At 37.4% G+C, this 20,735-nt stretch overlaps 1 protein-coding gene across 1 annotated transcript in view; it reads left to right on the forward strand.

Moving 5' to 3' along the window:
- Nucleotides 1-20,487, forward strand: part of HGF (hepatocyte growth factor) — a gene marked incomplete at both ends in the record, with an annotated part of 58,974 nt that extends 38,487 nt beyond the window's left edge. The window contains 11 exons of the mRNA XM_082010910.1: nt 1,286-1,460; nt 4,478-4,605; nt 6,048-6,150; nt 8,952-9,091; nt 11,162-11,200; nt 11,671-11,767; nt 14,526-14,600; nt 15,207-15,353; nt 16,054-16,160; nt 17,989-18,134; nt 20,317-20,487. Of these exons, the coding sequence (XP_081867036.1) occupies nt 1,286-1,460; nt 4,478-4,605; nt 6,048-6,150; nt 8,952-9,091; nt 11,162-11,200; nt 11,671-11,767; nt 14,526-14,600; nt 15,207-15,353; nt 16,054-16,160; nt 17,989-18,134; nt 20,317-20,487 (1,328 nt within the window). The remainder of the gene's footprint in view (nt 1-1,285; nt 1,461-4,477; nt 4,606-6,047; nt 6,151-8,951; nt 9,092-11,161; nt 11,201-11,670; nt 11,768-14,525; nt 14,601-15,206; nt 15,354-16,053; nt 16,161-17,988; nt 18,135-20,316) is intronic.
- Between the last annotated feature and the right edge of the window lie 248 nt (nt 20,488-20,735).

Raw genomic sequence — 20,735 nt, forward strand, 5'->3', positions numbered from 1 at the left:
ACTGCACAACTTGATGTTATCATGTGACAGGGAAGTGATCTTTAACATAGAAGATTAGATAACAAATCAGTCAATCCCATCTGTTATGACATTTGGTTTCCTTAAGATCTATATTCTCTGCAAGTTCATAGAACTGGCTGAAGTTACCAGGAATGAACTATATTATGAGTAACACACAAATATTGTTCTAATCATTGGATCATTTGAAGAAAACTAATTTTAAAACTTTATTAACATACTTACTGTTGGCAACTAATACTTTTAAGGTAATTAATAAAATTTGTCTTGTGAACAATAGCAATTACCAACAGATGGACAGTTACTTAAAAAAATATTACGTTGGGAGCTTTTTGGGACATTGTAGAAGTGTTGCTTTTACAGTAGTATATTTAGTTTTGTACTGCTTTGTATATATCTGATGCAATATCTGTGCCATTAATTTACAATTATGAAAATTGCATAATAAATAAAAAGAATCTTTCAAGTTATGTGAATGAGTCATTTAAAAAACCCCACTGTTTTTCTGAATTTAGTTCAAGGCAGCCCACGCTAGGGTGAATGTAGAGTATATCAACATCTGTAAAAGATCTTGAGTCTGATGAATTTGTTGGTCTTTAAAACATTTGGTCTCTAAAACATTTCTCTCAGAGAGAATACTGATCTTCGATTTCCAAAAGCTGGGCTGGTTTGGTTTTCTTTCTCTAAATAAATGAGTCTTAAAAAGAGAAGTTTCAAAAAAGATTTAGCACATTACTTTACAGTAGGATTTGTCTTGGGTTTTGTTTTTTTTTTTTTTATCTGCATCTTTTTTCCTGTGACTTCATATTCTGGGAATTCTTTGGAGAAAACCAATTGGGTTTTAATCCTGCAAACATGTATTAACCCATTTAACTGTGTACATGAGTGGTCACTCGGTTGTGTAAAGCTAAGTGAATGAGAAAATATTTGTTGAACTGGAAAGAGTAACCAAGAGTATCTCCTGACCTTTAATGATATAGCATAGGCCAGGTGTCTCACTAAACAAAGGCTCCAAAATGTTGCGGATTTTATAGATTTTTTGCCTGCAAGTAGAGAAACTAGCATAAGGTCTAATACCCATTTTGATTTCATGGATGTTGTGAATGTGAAGAAGAGAAAATTATTCTGTGAAAGACATCAGATTGGCAATTTCATCGAAGAATTCCAATTACCACAATTAGAACTGCAATGTAGAATTCAAACCTGACAACCTGAGACAGGCTCAAACTTAGGAAAATAAAACGACTCTTCTTCTCTGGCTCTGCAGATGAAAGCGTTGTGAACAGCACAGAGGTGGCAGTGGAGATGTCAACTTGCATTCAAGGGCAGGGTGAAGGTTATCGTGGCACAGTCAACACCATATGGAGTGGAATCCAGTGCCAGCGGTGGGACTCCCAGTTTCCTCACCAGCACAACATCACTCCCGAGAACTTCAGGTGCAAGTGAGTACAGACACGTGGGTGTTACCGCAGTGGGAAAAGAGCTTAGTTTTCAAACATTTAGAAATTCCTGCCATCAAAGTAGCCCAAAGGATCCCTATCCCTCGCTCTGAGACCTGATGCATTTACTCTACTTGCTGATGCTGAAAACCACTTGAACATCGGAAAATCAGTTCTTCAGATATCAAAATATTAGTTCTAGATGAACTTGTGTGAAACTGTAGGGTTTTTAATGAATTTTTTCTTCAAGCTTTTGGTCACCAATTAAATTGATTGTGAAGTGTATCTGGGACCTGAATCTCCATAATAATGCTGGTACATTACTATTGGTTTTCTTTCATGAAGGTGAGTACTTGTTCACAGTTTGGTTAGTGACTTTAACTTAATATCACAGAACCACAGAATCACAGAATCACTAGGTTGGAAAGGACCTTCAAGATCATTATGTCCAACCATTAATCCAGCACCACCATGTTCCCTAAACCATGTCTTGAAGTGCCACATCCACACGTTTTTTGAACACTTCCAGAGATGGTGACTCCACCACCTCCCTGGGCAGCCTGTTCCAATGCCTGACCACCCTCTCAGTGAAGAAATTTTTCCTAATATCCAATCTAAATCTCCCCTGGCGCAACTTGAGGCCATTTCCTCTCATCCTATCGCTAGTTACTTGGGAGAAGAGTACCACCCACCAACACCCACCTCGCCACAACCCCCTTTCAGGTAGTTGTAGAGAGCGATAAGGTCTCCCCTCAGCCTCCTCTTCTCCAGACTAAACAACCCCAGTTCCCTCAGCTGCTCCTCATAAGACTTGTGCTCCAGACCCCTCACCAGCTTCATTGCCCTTCTCTGGACACGCTCCAGCACCTCAACATCCTTCTTGTAGTGAGGGGCCCAAAACTGAACACAGGATTCAAGGTGCAGCCTCACCAGTGCCGAGTACAGGGGCACGATCACTTCCCTACTTCTGCTGGCCATACTAGTGCTGATACAGGCAAGGATGCTGTTGGCCTTCTTGGCCACCTGGGCACACCGCCGGCTCATGTTCAGCTGGCTGTCAACCAGCACCCCCTGGTCCTTTTCTGCCAGGCAGCTCTCCAGCCACTCCTCCCCCAGCCTGTAGCGTTGCATGGGGTTGTTGTGACCCAAGTGCAGGACCCGGCACTTGGCCTTGTTAAACCTCATACAGTTGGCCTCTGCCCATCGATCCAGCCTGTCCAGATCCCTCTGCAGAGCCCTCCTGCCCTCCAGCAGATCAACACTCCCACCCAACTTGGTGTCGTCTGCAAACTTACTGAGGGAGCACTCGATCCCCTCATCTAGATCATCTGTAAAGATATTGAACAAGACCGGCCCCAGAACCGAGCCCTGGGGAATACCGCTTGTGACCGGCCGCCAGCCGGATTTAATGCCATCCTAAACGTTACCTAAGTGTACTCTCATTGGCAATACTTGACAATTATAATATTTGAGAGCACTTGTTTTATTTTCCATCTTTTTAATCCTTTTTCTGTCTCATTACTGAATGCACTTGCATAAATAGGACTGCTTTTACCTGAAGAACTACTGGTCAATATAACCTTTCTGCACAGTTCATAAACTCCCAGGATGTGCATAATCTACTTATTTTAGGCAGTCAATCTTAACCTTAATCATAGCCTTTCAGTCCTTTTTTTCACTGAGCAGAGAGGAAACCTAGCTGATCAGCATGGACCCAAAGTGTGGTTTGTACTAAATATCTTTATTGATAGCTCAATAACAGTCTGGGCTTGTGCTGGAATTTAATGGTGTAGGTCTTTCCAAATAAAGAAAAGATTCAAGTCTAAGTTCAGATTATCTCTCTAACAATAGCTTGTTTGAGCAAAACAGTTAGATTTGTAGTCTTCATCTCTTCACTACTATTGTTCAGTTTATTGATCAAATACTGTGCGTTGTAACACATCTACTGAAAATGTAACAATCATTATTGTAATGGAAAATAGGACTGATCCTCAGCCTCTTCTCTCAGGCTCAGGACTACCTTGAATTTACCTGGTAGTGAATGCTTGAGCCTGATCCCACAGGTTTTTCTCAGACAAACTATGAATTAAACCAATTTGCCTTGTGCCTATGTAACCCTGCTGCAGGATTAAGCCCTTGTGCAGTTTTAACAGTGTCCCCAGCAGTGTAGAGGGGCTAACAATATTAGGATTGCTTATTCAGCCGATGCTTGAGAGCATCGTGGCTATTCAGGCCAACAGCTTGAGTAAAATCAACAGAACTGCTGGTACAACTGTTCAAAACTCACATGAGTAAGAATTACAGTATTAGGCCCTTTCTTTCCATAGTCTATTATCAGTAAGTGCTGCAGATGGAAAAACAGTGAAATAGGGAGATACACAGAACATGGCAACAACTGTGAGGAGATGGGAAAATAAAACTTACATTTAAGAGGTTTGACTATTTCATGCAATCTGCAAGACACATTTAAAGATGTTCCCCTGTGACTAACTTTTACTTTAAAGGTAACAGCTGTATAGAATTTCAACATATATTTTTTTATGTTCCAAGATTCTGTTTCTTAAGTGAATCACTGACAGTCTACAGGACTGTTTCTTTAAACTCAGCAAAACCATACAAAGTGCAGGGAATTTTAAGCACTTTGGTAATGTTTGTATTTTAAAGCACTTGTAATGGATTGCAGGTGTATCCAATGTCAGCTTGCATGCAAATTTTGATTTAGTTTCCTGAATAAAAATAAGCTACATTGAAAATATTGTTAATCTTCAAATGAAATCTTATATCCAGTCAAAACATAGTGCACTGAAAATGAATTTCCATAACCATATTCTTATTACAATTACTATATTTTTCTGGACACTTTATTCTTACTGGCTCCTCATCTCCCTGCACTTGACACTGATCAGGAATGTACAGAACTTAAGGAGCCTATATTATTGCTAATTCATAATAAAAAGCAATAGAATGCATCAATGGTTTTAGGTTATCCCTGCTGTGAGCTAACATAATTCTTTTTATAGGGATTTAAGGGAGAACTACTGCCGAAATCCAGACGGGTCTGAATCACCCTGGTGTTTTACCACTGACCCAAACATCCGGGTTGGTTATTGCTCCCAGATTCCGAAGTGTGATGTATCAAATGAACAAGGTAACAGAAGGAAGGGCGATAATGTGATTTTAAGTGAATGCTGTCTTGTTCCAAACAGCAGATAGGCAGGCTTGAAAACCAGAGAAGCTGGTCTCAGTACATCTGCATTACACCTGCGTAGTTCCACTTTGGCTTTATTTGCATACTTGGGATTCATCATGGTTGAAATGAGATTCATTTTTCAGTTCCTGTTTCAGTTCCAGCAGGGAAAAACTGCAGCAAAGATTTCTTTTGCATCTGATTTTAGACAAGGTGAATATGTGTGCCATTTTATATTAGCTGAAGATCTGCTCCACTGTCTTACCTTTCTTAATTGGAAAAGCCTTTTTCCAGAGCTGAGGTTACTTCCTTGGTTCACATGCTTTTTATAATTTCAATGAGACCACCAAATGTGATCTTTTTATTTCTTTTTTTTTCGTATACCTGCTTGACTAAAAGATGTTGAGCTAAAAAATGCATGTGGGACTTCCCATATAACCTCTTAGCTTCAAGTTGTTACCTCTGCCTGTTAAGTCCCTTGTGAGTCTTCGGGCAAATGTTGTTTTGCCCATGAGAACTGATGTTGATCATAGCATAAACTGAGGTTTAGACCTCAGACCTACAACCCTACATCAGGCTGTATTAAGATCTCCATCTTTAAATTTTAGCTATTTTTTCTCTTAAAATTTGAAAGAGTTGCAGTTGCAGTTCTGTCAGAGCAAGGATTAAACTTTGACTTTCATTCTGTGTTTTCTGTGAAGTATCAATTATCAACAAGTAAAAATGACTATGAAATGAAATGTTTTATACAAAAAGTCTTTACAGTAGTGATCATTTTAAACAATCCTCTTGAACAGTCTCAGAAAGGTTTGTGATAAAAGCTTATGAATTAAACATGACTTCTGCTGGAGTGAACAGGCAAGTTTTTGAATTACATGAAAATTAAAGTCATGTCAATTTTTTTATTTTGCCAAAGTAGAACTTAAATCTAGAATTATATACTGTTGCCAGTATCCAGAATCTATGCAAAGGTAAGTAAGTTGTTTCAAATAGGCTAAGAGTGCCTGTTTTTTGAGGACAGAGTACTAAGGGGGCATTTTTGTTTTGCTCTGTATAAAACAGCTCCTGACAACTTTTAGAATATTCTGTGTGACCCTTCTAAATTAACCATAAACTAACTATTTATGAAATAAATTTTCCCAGTTTATCTAAGTCAAAGAAAATGTAAAATGCTACTGTGTTGAGAATGAAGGCCTCAAGCAGGAGATTATGTATCTAAATTTGAAAACTTTCTCCCATTTTCTTTATGATTTGATTTATACGGTTGTCTGATTTATATTATATTGCGTTTGCTAAATATAACACTTGTCTTTAACCACTTGGATTACTGGTGGAAAGGAAGTTTTCTTTTCAATGTTGCACAATCACCCTCCATTTCTTTTTGTCTCAACATTCTTATTCAGATTGTTATCGTGGCAATGGCAAGAGTTACATGGGGAATCTATCCAAGACAAGATTTGGGCTAACTTGCTCCACATGGGACAAGAATATTGAAGACTTACGTAGGTGTGTACATACAAAACAGAAAGAGATGGTTCAGTGAGTCCTGAATAAATACTGCCTCCAGATGGCATCTCTTTTTCTTCTGCAGTGATTCTAAAATAGCCCCTTACGCCCTGGAGCTTTAGTATCTTTTTTTACTTTTTTTTTTACTTTTTTTTTTTCTCTCGGTGTTTAAATATATTACGCAACATGTCTTTGTGAAGGCTAACCACTAATTGCAGGCTTTGGGACGTTTCTTAGTGTTTAGTTTACTGGCCTGATTTACCCCATCTTTGTCCTTGAAAGTTTTGTTCAATGAGAGGACAGCAGGAATAAAGCAGGAAATTGTTATCTCATCAATCTGATCTCATAGCTCATGCTGTTTCAAGCAAGAGGTTGGACTTGAAACCACCTAAGGTCCCTTGCAACCTGAAACTGAATCATGAGTCTAATGACACTGACATCAAATGCCATTAAAGTGACTTGCAATTTCTGTTGTTTATCATTACTTTGGCTTCATATTCAAGTAGTGGAAATGGCAAGTTACTTTTAATTTACTTGTTAAGGTAAAAATTAATCAGCAGTAAGTACAAAAGAAATTGTGAGTTTTCAAGATGTTTTTGATAATGTCAGGATTCTCAGCATTGCCTCTGCTTGTTCAGAACAGTACATTAATAAATCTCAGGAGTAACAAGAACAATGACTTTCAGATACTGCACAAAGATAGAGATTCATAAAAAAATTTGCTGTGTATGAGATATTGCACACATTAGAGGCCCAGATCAAAACAGCTTTCCCTTCATTTTCTTTTAGTTTCTGAAGTTGCTGTGATTATATCTATACTAACTTTGGTACTTGTTTTTGAATTAGTGCTCATGGTCACCACAGTCATAATGTCCAACATATTAGTCATTGTCATTTGGAATTTGGCTGTACCTGATTCCTGCTGCTGACCTGATGATCAATCAGGTGAAGGCATGTAAGTCAGTAAGTCAGCCTTTGGGGAAGCAATATTGCAAAAGGCAAACCAGTGGCACTGTCTGGAATCACCAACTGGACTCTATGGATTTTTCCCTACACAGGATCAGAGACAGCATGCATTTTCCAGTGTCCTGGCTAGGTAAGAGAGGTAGAGGTTTAAGTTCATGAAATTTGAGAGCTCTGACAAGTCTTCAGTTAGCTATGAATGAGACAGCTTGAATTAACAGGGTCATAGAATTATAGAATCTTGGGTTGTAAGGGACTTTCAAAGGTCATCTAGTCCAACCCGCCCTGCAGTGAGCAGGGACATCTTTGACTAGATCAGTTTGCTCAGAGCCTTGTCCAGCCTGAACCTGAATGTTTCCAGGGATGGGGCATCTACCATCTCTCTGGGCAACCTGGGCCAGGGTTTCACCACCCTCATTGTCAAAAATTTCTTCCTTACATCTATTTTAAATCTACTCTTTTTCAGTTTAAATCCATTACCACTTGTCCTGCCACAACGGGCCTTGTTAAAAAGTTTATCCCCATCTTTCTTTAACTATTGAAAAGCTGCAACAAGATGTCCCCAGAGCCTCCTCTTCTCCAGGCTGAACAACCCCAACTCTCTCAGCCTGTCCTCACAGCAGAGCTGTTCCATCCCTCAGATCATTTCTGTGGCCTCCTCTGGCTCCACTCCAACAGGTCCGTGTCTTGCCTGTGCTGAGGGCTCCAGAGCTGGATGCAGGACACCAAATGGGGTAGTGGGGTGTCACCAGAGCAGAGTAGAGTGGCAGAATCCCCTCCCTCAACCTACTGGCCATGCTTCTTTTGATGCAGCCGAGGATATGCTTGACCTTCTGGGCTGCAAGCGCACGTTGTCAACTCATGTTCAACTTTTCAGCCACCAGTACCCTCAAGTCCTTCTCAGCAGGGCTGCTCTCAAGCCCTTCATCCCCCAGCCTGTATTGGTACTGAGGGTTGCCCTGACCCAGGAACAGGACCCTGCACTTGGCCTTATTGAACCTCATGAGGCTCGCACGGGCCCATGCTTGATGTAATTGCATTAATATTATCTCAAGCAGAGATCACCCTTTCTTCTCTTAATCCTGCTAATTTTCCATCTGGGATCTCCTATGGTGAGTTAGCTGTCTCACTTCAGCAGTTACTCTGGTTAGGGGTGTGCTAGCGGCAGCATGCAGGGTTGGTTATGAGCTAGAGGGGCAGTGCAGCTGTAACTTAGGAAGCCTGTATGCTTCTGCCTGTCAAGCCAGAAATAAACACCTTGCTTTCCTTCACATCGTCACCCCAAACTTGCACCTTTGAAGTGCCTCATGTAGGTTTGCAACTTAGGTGACCTATCACTGCAGTTTGAGATGTTCATCCTCCTCCTTGCCTGTAGCTCAGTCTTGCTAATTTTCTTGCATTTGTGCTTCCTTTGCCTGAAATTCAGCTTTCTTTGCAGATTCAGTGGTCCCTTGTGCTAACTGTTAATCTGGAAGGAGAAGGTACCTGTGCTCCTGGAGAGACCTGTAGATCTGCTGAAATCAACACAGATGCTCTTCTAATCAGTGTAAAGACCCTTCCTGAGGGTATCCAGGGATTTTAGCTTGAGTGAGAAATCTAGAAACCTCCCAGCTGTCCGGTGGACACAGTGCTTGAAATACCAACCAGAGGAAACTTGGACCCAGATCCAGCAAATATTTGGGTCTCATCTTCCCTTTGATTTTAACCAGCTTTAAACCCTGACCTGTAGGCTTCTCAATCAGCTAATATTACAATGTGGAGCAAAGCGACATTTAACCTTTGAAAATTTGGGCTATAGTATAAAGCTTTTCAGCACTTTGAATTTTTTTTCCCTGTAGGCATATACAAATATTCAGAGAACCAGATGTTAGTAAACTGAAGAAAAACTATTGCCGCAATCCAGATGATGATTTTCATGGTCCCTGGTGTTACACAGATGATCCTCTCGTTCCCTGGGATTACTGCCCTATTTCTCGATGTGAGTACTGGGTACGCCTCAGGCATTGTCAACTGTGCAGTCCCAGTGAAGCCATGGTGTCACATGTGTATGTATACCTTTCTGTTGTCACTTGTGGCAGCAGAAAATGTGTAATTCTATCAAGAATCATTTGTGCATGACTGAGAAGGAACGGACAGAAGCTGCTTGTGCAATATATGAACAAGGGGTCCTTTTCCTTGACCAGCTTGGAGATTTTAATGCTTATTTATGCAGCAGGAGCATAAAAGGGCTATTACAGATGGTCAAACATTTTCCAACAGATCTAGCTATTGAATGAGGGTTGGATGGAGACAAAGAATTGTCTAGTGGTCAGAAGGCTGGCTGTGGCCTCAAGAAACCCAGCTACAGTTATCTTCTGTGCTACAAGCTTCATAGTTTCTTTGTGTGTTTTGTATTTGTTTGTAAAGTTAGGGTAAGTCACTATATATATGCTGAAGTGTATTTATATAAATAAGATCTTGCTTTCAGATATTTATGGGATGATTTAACTCATGGCAAGAATTAGGAACATCACTCCTCCAAAGTTGCATGTTAAAATCTAAATCGCTTAAATAAACAGAATTAAAAATCCTAGCAAATTCAGCAATAAACTGACGTTAAGTGGGAAAAGATAGATTTATGCCAAAAAAAGTGTAATTCACATTTACACGCAAAATGCTTCTCTTCAATTCTTATTTCTAAATCACTATGCTGTATATCCTGGGAGAATATTTAAATGGTAAATCAGACTTTTGAATGCATGTTTGTGATCTCTAGAGGTTACGGAAAATGTTGCATTCATTCCTAGCAGCAATCTGCTGCATTTCCTCATAGTCTGAACTGCAGGATCTCTAAGAGGTGATATTTGAAGGCTCAGGTGATATTTTGGCATCTATGTGAAGAGTAAACAAATTGTGCAAAAGGTTATTTGTGTCAATGTAGATAAAGAACAACAGCTGAAGAAATGTAAATTTTATTCACTCATTCTGAGTTCATTGTCTGAATCTATGAATTCCTAAGGAAATATTCGCAGCAAACATTTGTAGGGTATATGGCGATGGTGAGTATTATGATTCCTTGACTCAAACTCCAGATCTGGAATATGTCTGTTTTACAATCGTAATTTGTATGGATTAGTATTAAACTACTAGTAGCTCACTCAGGTACTGATAACCAGGTTAACCAGTACAGAAAAAATGCTGGCAGTTCCCAGGTGTACTTACCTGGTGCCTTTAACTGGTCTCTTCAAATTATGCTATATATATATTTATATGTACTTATAAGTACAAACACATAAACATATGCATTTGTGTACACATACACATGGAAAGTTAACTATGCCTATAGCTGTATACCTTTATATATATCTATATTTTCTTAATGATGGAAATCTAGTTGGATGAGACTGTTTAAATTTTACCTATGAAAATTTTAAGTAGCTACACCTGTACCTCTAGCTCAAAATGCTGGGTCACTCTGAAGACTTCACTGAAGGAAAAGATTCTGAATCAAGTTTAAGCACCCTTGTTGGAACTGTATTTTGGCTTGGACTAGATGAAAGAACCAAACCAGACTTTGGGGAACGTATTTTGATAAGGATAAGTTTTTGCTCATAACATCATATAAGGACCTTTGAAGTTTGAAAGGTTTTTAAGGAAATTATGAATTTTCATTAAATCTGATTTGGACTTAATCACATGACTTCTATCATTCCTGAAAGCTTATAAAAAAGTCACAACTTCATTTTTCACCTTTTGCTTGTTCAAACAAAGTATGTAAATGGAATGTGATTGATAGCCTGATGTATTGAGGATTCAACCAAGAAGAAAAATGCTTGAAATTCCTGTTGCAAAATGCTTAATTCTTATTTCATTCTATTGGAATGAAATTCTGCCTTCTTGTTAATCTTTACCAAATTGTGCTTTTGCGAAGTATTAAAGAAGTCATTGAAGTTTTAAACTTTGTGAACTATTAAAATTAACAAAATGTCATTTGCTGTTTATTTTTACTCTATTCAATTTTTGGATGTGTTTTAATTTTGTATTATGGATGTCTTATATGTCTGTCTAGGTGAAGGTGATACAACTCCTGCTACAACCAGCTTGGATGGTAAGTTTGCAGATGTAGTGTGCAGTGCATGTATTGTATCCTCTAAGACTAGACATTTCTTTGCAATTGGGAAACAAGAGAAAGAAGAGTTAAAGATAGAAAAAAAATACAGTTTAGGAAAAATTGCTTTTATAAGAGGAAAATGTAGAATAGCTTTATTACACTAGTTTATCTATTTTCACTGTCCTGTCTTACCAGTGGTGAGATATGGTAATGATTCTTAATGTTTGCTTTCTAACTATATAAATGTCTGTAATAAGCCTATTTAAATACATGTATTTTATATTCCATGTGAATATATAGACTGAACCAGCTTCACTGAAGTAGTTTTGATGCTCTAGAAATATATTTCATTAGTGCAGGAAACTTAATCCAGGATAAATATTGACCTTCTTGTGGTCCTTATGTGCAACTGTACAGGTTTCCTACCGCTGTTTTTAGTAAAATGTGATCTCTGGACCTGCTTTCAGATACTGTCATTCCTTGTGCCTCAACAAAACATTTGAGAGTTGTAAATGGAATCCCAACACAAACTAACGAAGGATGGGTGGTTAGTTTGACATACAGGTAACTATCACTTTGAACTAGAAAGACAATATGTCTAATAGGATACTTGGTTTGGAATTGTAGAAAAAGTTGACGATAATATAAGAATGCTTCTAGATTGTCATTAAATCCTGTAAAAGCAGAAAATCAGCATTCATGGAAAATCAAATGATTCCATAATATTCACTCCATCAGTTAAAGGTTTATATTTTCATTAGTACTACCCTACACACATGAGCTTGTAAAGCATTCATAGTGTCCTGCTCTTTCAATTAGCTGCTGCAGACCTTTTCATATCATTGGCTTAGCAACCCACATTAAACCGTTTATTTTAGAGACTGTTACAAAAAAAATTTGAGTTCCACATCGATATTTTCATTTTAACAGCAGTACATTTACTTGTGAAGTGTTAGATTCGGGATATATACCCATCTCAAATTTCGCTTTCTGTTCATATCATTGCATGCAATAGAAATGTAGTCTGTCTTAAAAAAAGTAGGACCTGTAAGGAAATCCTTTTCATTCTGTAAAATAAGACCCTAACATGTACAGTTGGAAATGTGTATTACATTATGGCAGATCTTACTTTGCTACTGTGTAAAAGCCAGAACACAGAATTACTGTTTCCTGTGATCATTACTCTAGCTCATAACTCACCAGCTGGAAGTGTGAATCATTAATATATGACAGGAGACATATCTCGTGCATCAGCCTTGTATCTTCTATCACAAAAAAAAAGAAAGAAAAGTCTTTTTTTTTGTCTGCTGGTACAGACTGAAGTACAGCTCACTTCTATCAGCTTATGATTTGTCATCCCTTTTATAACCAGGTTGTAAAACAGGTCTTAAATGAAAAATTGGGGTAAAAGAAAAGATAAAAAGATAAAAGATAAACATTTTCTGCATTGTTTCATTGCTAGAGAAATTCTAGAGATCCTTCCCATCCTTGGTAATCTTTGCATCTTATGAGCTCCAATTAGAACTAAACCTTTCTGGAAGTCTAGTGAATGGTCCAGAAAGACATTTCTAGAGGAATATAATTCTATTCCTACACTAATTAACGAGATAGGTGGGCTGAATCACTCTCTCGAAAAGTTTATCTTTCCACTGTTTTTAAAGCAGCCTTGATGTTTGAGGAACTTTTAGACAGGTAAAGTGAATTACAGCTGGGTGCCTAAAATGTAAATAGCTAATGTTAAGGTAGTTGAACCTGGATTTTGTGCTATGCAACAAAATTCCATTAAGCAAAACGAATGCTTAAATGATTGCATATTCTTTTATGAAAACGGGATTCCTGGAATACTCCAGCAGCAAAATATATTTTTAAGCATTACATGTGGGCATAAAAATGTAGTTTTATTTTTGTATTGTTACCAAGGAAGCAAATAGAACGTTGTCTGAAACAAAATCTTAATGACTTCGGGACTTTCTGGAAAAAAGTAACTGTACACCTCAAAATGGAATTGCCAACTCTGAATGGTAAAGGTTTAGTGATACTTAGGAACTTGCATTCATATGTGGCAACTAAGGCCCACCTCTAAATGTTAAATTAATCAATGACATATTTTCTTATATATCCAATCCAGATTCTGTTATCAGGTATATTTAAGTGCGTTTGGATGAATTTAATCTATTTCATGGAATCAGCTCTGGATTTGTGCCACGTTTAAATAAGAAGTTTAACCTTCCTATGTGTACCAGCCAATCCTCTAAAGCAGATGATGCAATCTTGTAAATTCCTTTTGATAATTAGTGATGCAAACATAATATGCAAGAACACATTTATACTCCTGATTGTGACATTTTTATTATAAAACTGGGCAGAATGTATATTTTAGAAAGAAACCAGCCTTTTGGACTAGGTATTTTGTTCCTCAATGGAAAAAAAGAAAAAAAGAGAGGCAAGCATCTGTGTTATTCTGCTGTCTTTGAACTCCATATAGGCTCTGGGTTTCTTCCAGCAGTTCTTTGCAAAGCTTTGAACATTTGTGTGATTTGAATTTATAAATTGTGAGATTTTAAGCTTTTTCCAAATTGTTGACAATTCTGATTCACTTTCCAAAGAGCTGCAGAAAATAAATGTGATTTTGGAGGCACAGAGAAGGAAACTAATTAATCTGCATTCCACAGTAATTTTTATTTTTGAAAGAACTGTCATGCTTAATTGCTTTAACTTTACTTGATATATTATGTTGCAGGTTTTCTATAATCATATGTAGGATGCCATACATTGTAGATTGTTTCCAACTGAAGTATGTGGGGACAGAAATCTCATAGGGCTGGTAATCAAACAAGAACTCTCCACCTTGAGGTCAATGCTTTGAAAAATACCTACATGAATAATGACCAAATGTTGTTTACATCTGGTGGCAGTTTGGGGACTTGCTTGAATGTTTCAGTACAGTTCCTATCACAAAGAATTAGCTTGTTGTTTCGGGGGTTTTTTTGTTGTTTTTTTTTTTTTTTTAAGTTAGGTCTCATTATAAATTCAACTTTGAAACTGCTAAATGAACAGAATAACTGAATTTCTTTTCCTATTTTACACACATTAGAGTAAATCTCTGCAAAGTCATGCTACTATGAGTGTTGAAACTGTAGAGCAAAGGGACAGACACGTGTTTTCACAGGCTGTCAGGTAGCCACTTTTCACCAGCAAAAATACATGGGGAACAAAAGTACTCTCAAAAGATTTTGACTATGTAAAAACTAATACTATTACTTCTATTTAAAATTTTTTTTTCTTCTTTTTCTTCTTTTTTTTTTTTTTTTTTTCTCCCCAGGAATAAGCATATCTGTGGAGGTACTTTGATAAAGGAGGAGTGGGTTCTAACAGCAAGGCAGTGTTTCCCTTCTCGGTACAGTAGTCTGTAGCTTTGTAACATTGAAATATATCTATTTTTAGGAACTTATCAGCACAACATTTCTTCAACTTAAATGCAGAAGTTTTCCCTCCTGTTTGGCATTAGCACTGCATTTCTGATGTAAAGGTCCTGTGGGACCTTGATATTTTCTGTTATTATTGTTGTTAATCTAAAAGAGCTCTGGCTATTTTAAATAGGAGTATAAATATGTTTTCTGAGTATAATGGTTAGACAATTGCCTCTTTATGAAAATAATCTCATGCTTCTGCTTAACTGGACAGAATAAAATAGAAAACTTGGGCAAATCTCAAAAAGTTCAAAGGTTCAAACTGTCCAAGGACCTAAATGTTTGGATAGTATTAGGAAACAAAAGTTACATTGTAGTAACAGTTAAAGATAAAATTAGGTAGTGGCTTCAGACCAAAAACTTCCATCTGAGCATGTTGATTTTGGAATAGCAGTTGGCAGCATAAACTCATTTCTAGTGAAGAGTATTGCTTAAGCTCTTCTAGCATAATCCTATTAAGTTAGATTTTCTGATTTTTTTTAGTTATTTTATTATACACTCAGCAAAATCCTAACCAATTTTGCCTCATTTAGGTACAAAGATTTGAAAGACTACAAAGCCTGGCTTGGAGTCCATAATATCAAAGGAAAGGGAGAGGAGAAGCATAGACAAGTTCTGAATATCTCCCAGTTGGTATATGGCCCCATGGGGTCAGATTTGGTCTTACTGAAACTTAGCAGGTTAGTAGCTATTATTGCCAGTTCCAGGATTTTCAACTGATGAATGAGATTCTTCCTAAATAAGATTTGCAAATTCAGTTCTCTACTGTCTCTGATACTGTAGATGATGTCTCCACAGGGTAAACTTCAGTTGTAAGAAATTTTACTTGATATATGCAGAAATGCAGGTTCATCTACCTTATTCAGAAAGCAGATGTTACTTCTGAAAAATCGTGCCTACATTTTTTTTCCTGATAACAAAATTTAGGTTTGTTGGGAGTTTTTTATTTGGTTTTGGTTTTGGTTTAAAAAAACAAATAAACACAACAACTCATATTGACTAGTATATTTTTTTAATTTATAGAATAAGCACCAGATTGTAACTGAGATCCTTACGTATATATGAGCTTTCAAACTTTCTCCATATTAGCAAAACTATATATTTAAATGAAATTCCATCATTACTTACTTTTAAGGTGATAACCCAAGTTAAATAGTATAAAAGTGGTGACAACATTTCAAGAAATCTTTTCACAATTAACAGCTGTAGCACAAAAAATATGTAGAAGGATCCATCATCTTCTTCAAAGATGGAAGAGAAAGGAGAATTGTCACAGTTTTTAATTGCTGTAGTCTAGAATTGATTTAATGTCATTTTTAAGATACATTTTAGAAAGTTAAGTAAAATCTATTATATCTATTATTTCTTTTCTATTTTCAGACCTGCCATATTGACAAATTTTGTAGAAATAATCCGATTGCCCATTTCAGGATGTACCATTCCAGAGAAGACCAGTTGCAGTGTTTATGGATGGGGATACACTGGATGTAAGAAAACATTTTTTAAAATTAATTGAATGCATTGTCAGCTTACTCTTGTCGTTGTAGATGAGGCTGCTGGTATTGCCCGATGACATGGTTGTCCAACACTTGTTGTTATAAAATGCAGTTTCAATTTTTTTCTAATTTTGTAAATCTCTGAGCACTTTATCTATGATCATTTAATATGAAATATTTTCTATTAGTCCATCTTTTTTTTGTTTTGTTTTGTTTCAGTGACAGACAAAATGATTCAAACATTTCAAAGAATGACTAGAGAAAAATATTGTTCTACATGTTTAAAAAATCTGTCAGAATTGTTTTGCAGAGTTTTTCAAAACTCTTTTTCAAAAATCTGATTCATCTACTTGAACAGTCTCTTTCTGTACCCCCAAGCAGGCTGCCTGTGGAAAAATTAATAACAATCATGTGATCAAAGACATAATTAACATACACAAAGACAGTGAACTAAGGATGCACAAGCAGTCCTAAGTCTGGCATTTCCTAACTTTTGAGTACTTGACTTTGCAACCTTACTAATGTTTATTAAACACAGTTTTTGTGTGAAGTAAATACAAATATGTGGGAGAACAGACATTTATTTAGTCTGGTAAATACTATATCTGGCTAATTATGTGTTGATGATAAAGTTAATAGCTGCCAGTTGACAATAATTACTCCAATAATTACTGCGCTCAAACATCGTTTTGCCACAGACCCTGAGCAAGCAGCAGTAACATGCTCACGCTGTCCTGGAAGCAAAGCAGAAACTTAGACTAATTCTGAGGCTCTCTTCCTTGTAACCATTACTCTGCATGGCTTTGTGGGTGGCAAGTAATCGGTACCAGCCCTCTCCAGATGACTGCTTTTGATGTTCCCAGCATGGCCATATTAGCCATCCTCTAGGGGGGATGGCTGCCTAGGGGACAGGGGAGTCGGGCTGGAGCACGGTGCACCATCACAGGAAAGCTTAGCTTGAGAGAACTGATAAGGAATTTGCAGTGTTGTGGGGTTATGTAATACAGTAAATACATAACATCTGTCATCCAAGGACTTTGTGCTACATTTTATGCACTACTTAATATAATCCTTACAACATCCTAGTGAGGGAAGGAAGAAGTGTTACATCCTTTTTTTTTTTTTTCTTTTATTCAAGAAAGTAGGATAACAATTCAGTGAAGAGCAAGCTTGGCATTTTCTTTTGATGGCTGTGCAGAGAACGGGCAGGTCTAGGCCCTTTATTTATCTTCACAGCTTGTACAGACTTGTCTTTCGACATGTAGAACAAGAGCAAGCTCCACAGGGCTCCTGCTTCCTGACCTTCACACTGATGAATGGAGATTGCACAAAGCTGTGGCTCTGCCCTTGCAGGCACAAAGTCATTCAGTATAGCTGAGCCAGCACAGAATGAGAAAAACTCTGCTCTGCTACAGTATTTTTCAAGACACACATCCTTCCCTAGGCCAAGACAGGCACTGTTATACATTAACTTGTGTTTAAGGCAGGAAGAAAAATCCTTGCTCCACTGATGGGATTGACAACATTCTCAGGCTCCTTTTTTCTGATTTCTGTGACGTGACAAGGCAAGCTGGTGGTGGACTCTAGAGTGACCCAGCTACCTAGCAGTTTCTTCTCATACAAAAAACTTCTCCAGATATTCTCAGAGAATTGAAAATACATGCACACCGAAAAATTTCTTGCAAATCTCAATTATAAATATAAGAAAAGCAAAAGACAAATGCATGATAACTGGGGATAGACAAAAATGTGAGTACTGGAGAGAAAGTACAATAGCTGAAGTTACATGAGTAAGTTTTCATTCTCTTTTCAATTCTAGTAATTAACTATGATGGCCTTCTCCGCGTAGCAAACCTGTTTATTTTGGGAAATGAGAAATGCAACCAATATCTCAAAGGGAAGATCACTGTGAATGAGTCAGAAATCTGCGCTGCGGCTGAAACCATCGGTGCTGGGCCTTGTGAGGTATAAATATTACATTTCCCAATACATTCTTAGGAGACATCAGCCTGGCTATTTCTTTCCCAGAAATAATTTATTAGAGTTTTTTATAATTATTCTCGCTGCATTAAAATTCTACACAAAAACATATTTTACTCTTTTGCATTGGAAAATGATTTGTGTTTCTCGCAATCTGTTTTCTGACAGAAGAGGTTTCTTTGCTTCAGTTTCACCGTATCACCACACCAGAAAAGGTTTAACATGAATATTAGATATACTTACATGATTAAACACTTTGCCAGACTGAGGCAAATTTGTGTTCTGTATACTAAGGACTAAAGTGGGCTGTGTGCTAGCAAGAGCAGCATGTTTTGATTGAGTAGAAAACAAAGGTTTGAGCAAATTTAACTGCTTACTTAGATGAGGACTCGCATGCAAAATACAAAAAAGTCACTGCTCAGCAGAGTTGATGAAGTTATGAGGGAAGGAGAAAGAGGTTCAGTATTAGTCAGAAGGCCGGAGCATTTCGTCTCCCTAATCAAGCCTGAGCAACATATCAGTGAGGACAGGAGAACTACTTCAGTGAAAGTACAGTTTGATACAGTTGTTTGGCTTGGGACTAGTTTTGGTGATGGAGAAAAGCCACCTGAGGAGAAATGTTGTAAATAATTTATTACAGGAAGATATTTTTTTGTGTGGAAAATCTGCCTGATGAGATGATGTCTAGAAGGAGGGAAGTCATGAGTATTATTATGAATTTAATATCTGGAGTGGAAGAGATGATTTCCTAATACTGATGTTAACTAAGCATTGAAATTTTCCCTACCCAAGGGTACTACCAAACTATGGGGAAATGAGGTCTTCATCTGGTTGAGGCCTCTTCCATTTATTATTAATATTCCACAGGATCATTTTGTTATTGCAAAGTATTTTCTTCAAAATCAAATATTTAATCATAAATGAGCTCTTAGACATGTCAAGGTTTATAAACGAAACATCTGCTTGGAAGTCTGCTGGGGATCCTGCACTTTGTTTTCCCCTGCAAGAAGAAATGGACTGAATTAATATTAGCAATCAGTCTTAATCACTGCATGGCTTCCTGCTCCCTGAGTTCCCCTTTGAAGCTACTTTCCTCAGCAGAGAACAGGCAGAGAAACAAAATCAGATTGGCAGGTGAAACTCCACTCCTGAAAGTGTTTTATGAGCCGCTCTGATGGTACTGACATAGTTCATTGTTCATGTGGGAACTAATCTGCAGTCAGTCAGGAAAAAAAACCCAAACCAAATAAAGGTCAAGCATTGTTGTTTCTCTGGTGATCCGGAGAGAATACAATGTTAATTGTCAGATATTATTTTTTGAAACAAATGTTTCACTATCGGATATGAACATTTACTCTCTAGCTTTGCAGCTGGTTTGCTAGGTTCGGTATATGTTTGCCTGGGTAAAAACTGCAGTATCTATGTTCAAGTCTCAAATCTGTGTGAATGTATCCGAATTAACATTTCAATCTAATTTAAAGTAGATGTATTTTAGTGCTAAATAAAACCCTGATCTGAGTTGGCCATACTCCAAATTTTCACTGAATGCATGTGCTAGTGCATAGTTGTCTCATTCGCTCAGAATAATGAAAAAAGAGTATTTTAAGAAGTTATGTCTCAAAATTATGTCTACAAAATGTTACCTTTTATTATGTTTGGGATTACCCTTCCCCCACCCCCACCTATTAGTACACATCAATTCTCATCCTGGGGCCTTGCAAAATGATTGATTGACAGGAGGATATTAACCTGGCTCTGTCAATAGTCTTTGATGCAAAGCCTGTTATAATAACAAAGTTGTTTATTAGTCAACTCACTTTCTGCTCATCTGGTTTATATGCACAGAAAAAGATATTATGCTTGCAGGTAGCTGAAAGAGGAGGTTAAGATCTGGTAGTCTGAAGTCACTAGAATCATATGTAAAGATGGATCACAGGGTTTAATTTGCACGGGAAGCAATCAAAGGCCAGCCTTGACATTGGTTCACATAAGTTCTCATTTTGAAAAAGCTATTGGAATCTGGTTTTTGTCCTATGGCAAGAATAACTCTATTGCATGTTCACTGAGCTAGGTCATCCTCAAAAGAAACCAGGCAGAAGGAGACAGGTAGGAGCTGTGTCTTGAAGCATTTTCAGAAGTGACATCTTTTATGTTTATTTTTCCCTAGCGAGATTATGGTGGTCCCTTGGTTTGTGAACAAAACAGGCTGAAGATAGTAGTTGGTGTCATTGTTCCTGGCCGTGGATGTGCCATTCGAAATCGTCCTGGGATTTTTGTTCGGGTCTCATATTACTCCCGGTGGATACACAAGATTATGATGACCTACAGAAAACCCTGAAAAACTCAACAACTTCCATTCAAGAAAGATTTTGGACAGCATGTAATTAATGTGTAATGTAAAGATCAACAATTTTTTAAGTACTTGATAGTCAAGTTTCTTGAGCTTCTTTTAATATTTATGGGTGTTTTTGCTGTTTTTGTCTATCAGTGTTGTTTTAAAAATGTTGGAGTGACTTACAGTATATGCAAGTATGGTGACATATCTCCTGAAGATACTTGAATGGGTAAACAATTTTGCAAAGATAT

Source organism: Phaethon aethereus (assembly GCF_964289735.1).
Source record: "Phaethon aethereus genome assembly, chromosome: 1".
NCBI lineage: Eukaryota > Metazoa > Chordata > Aves > Phaethontiformes > Phaethontidae > Phaethon > Phaethon aethereus.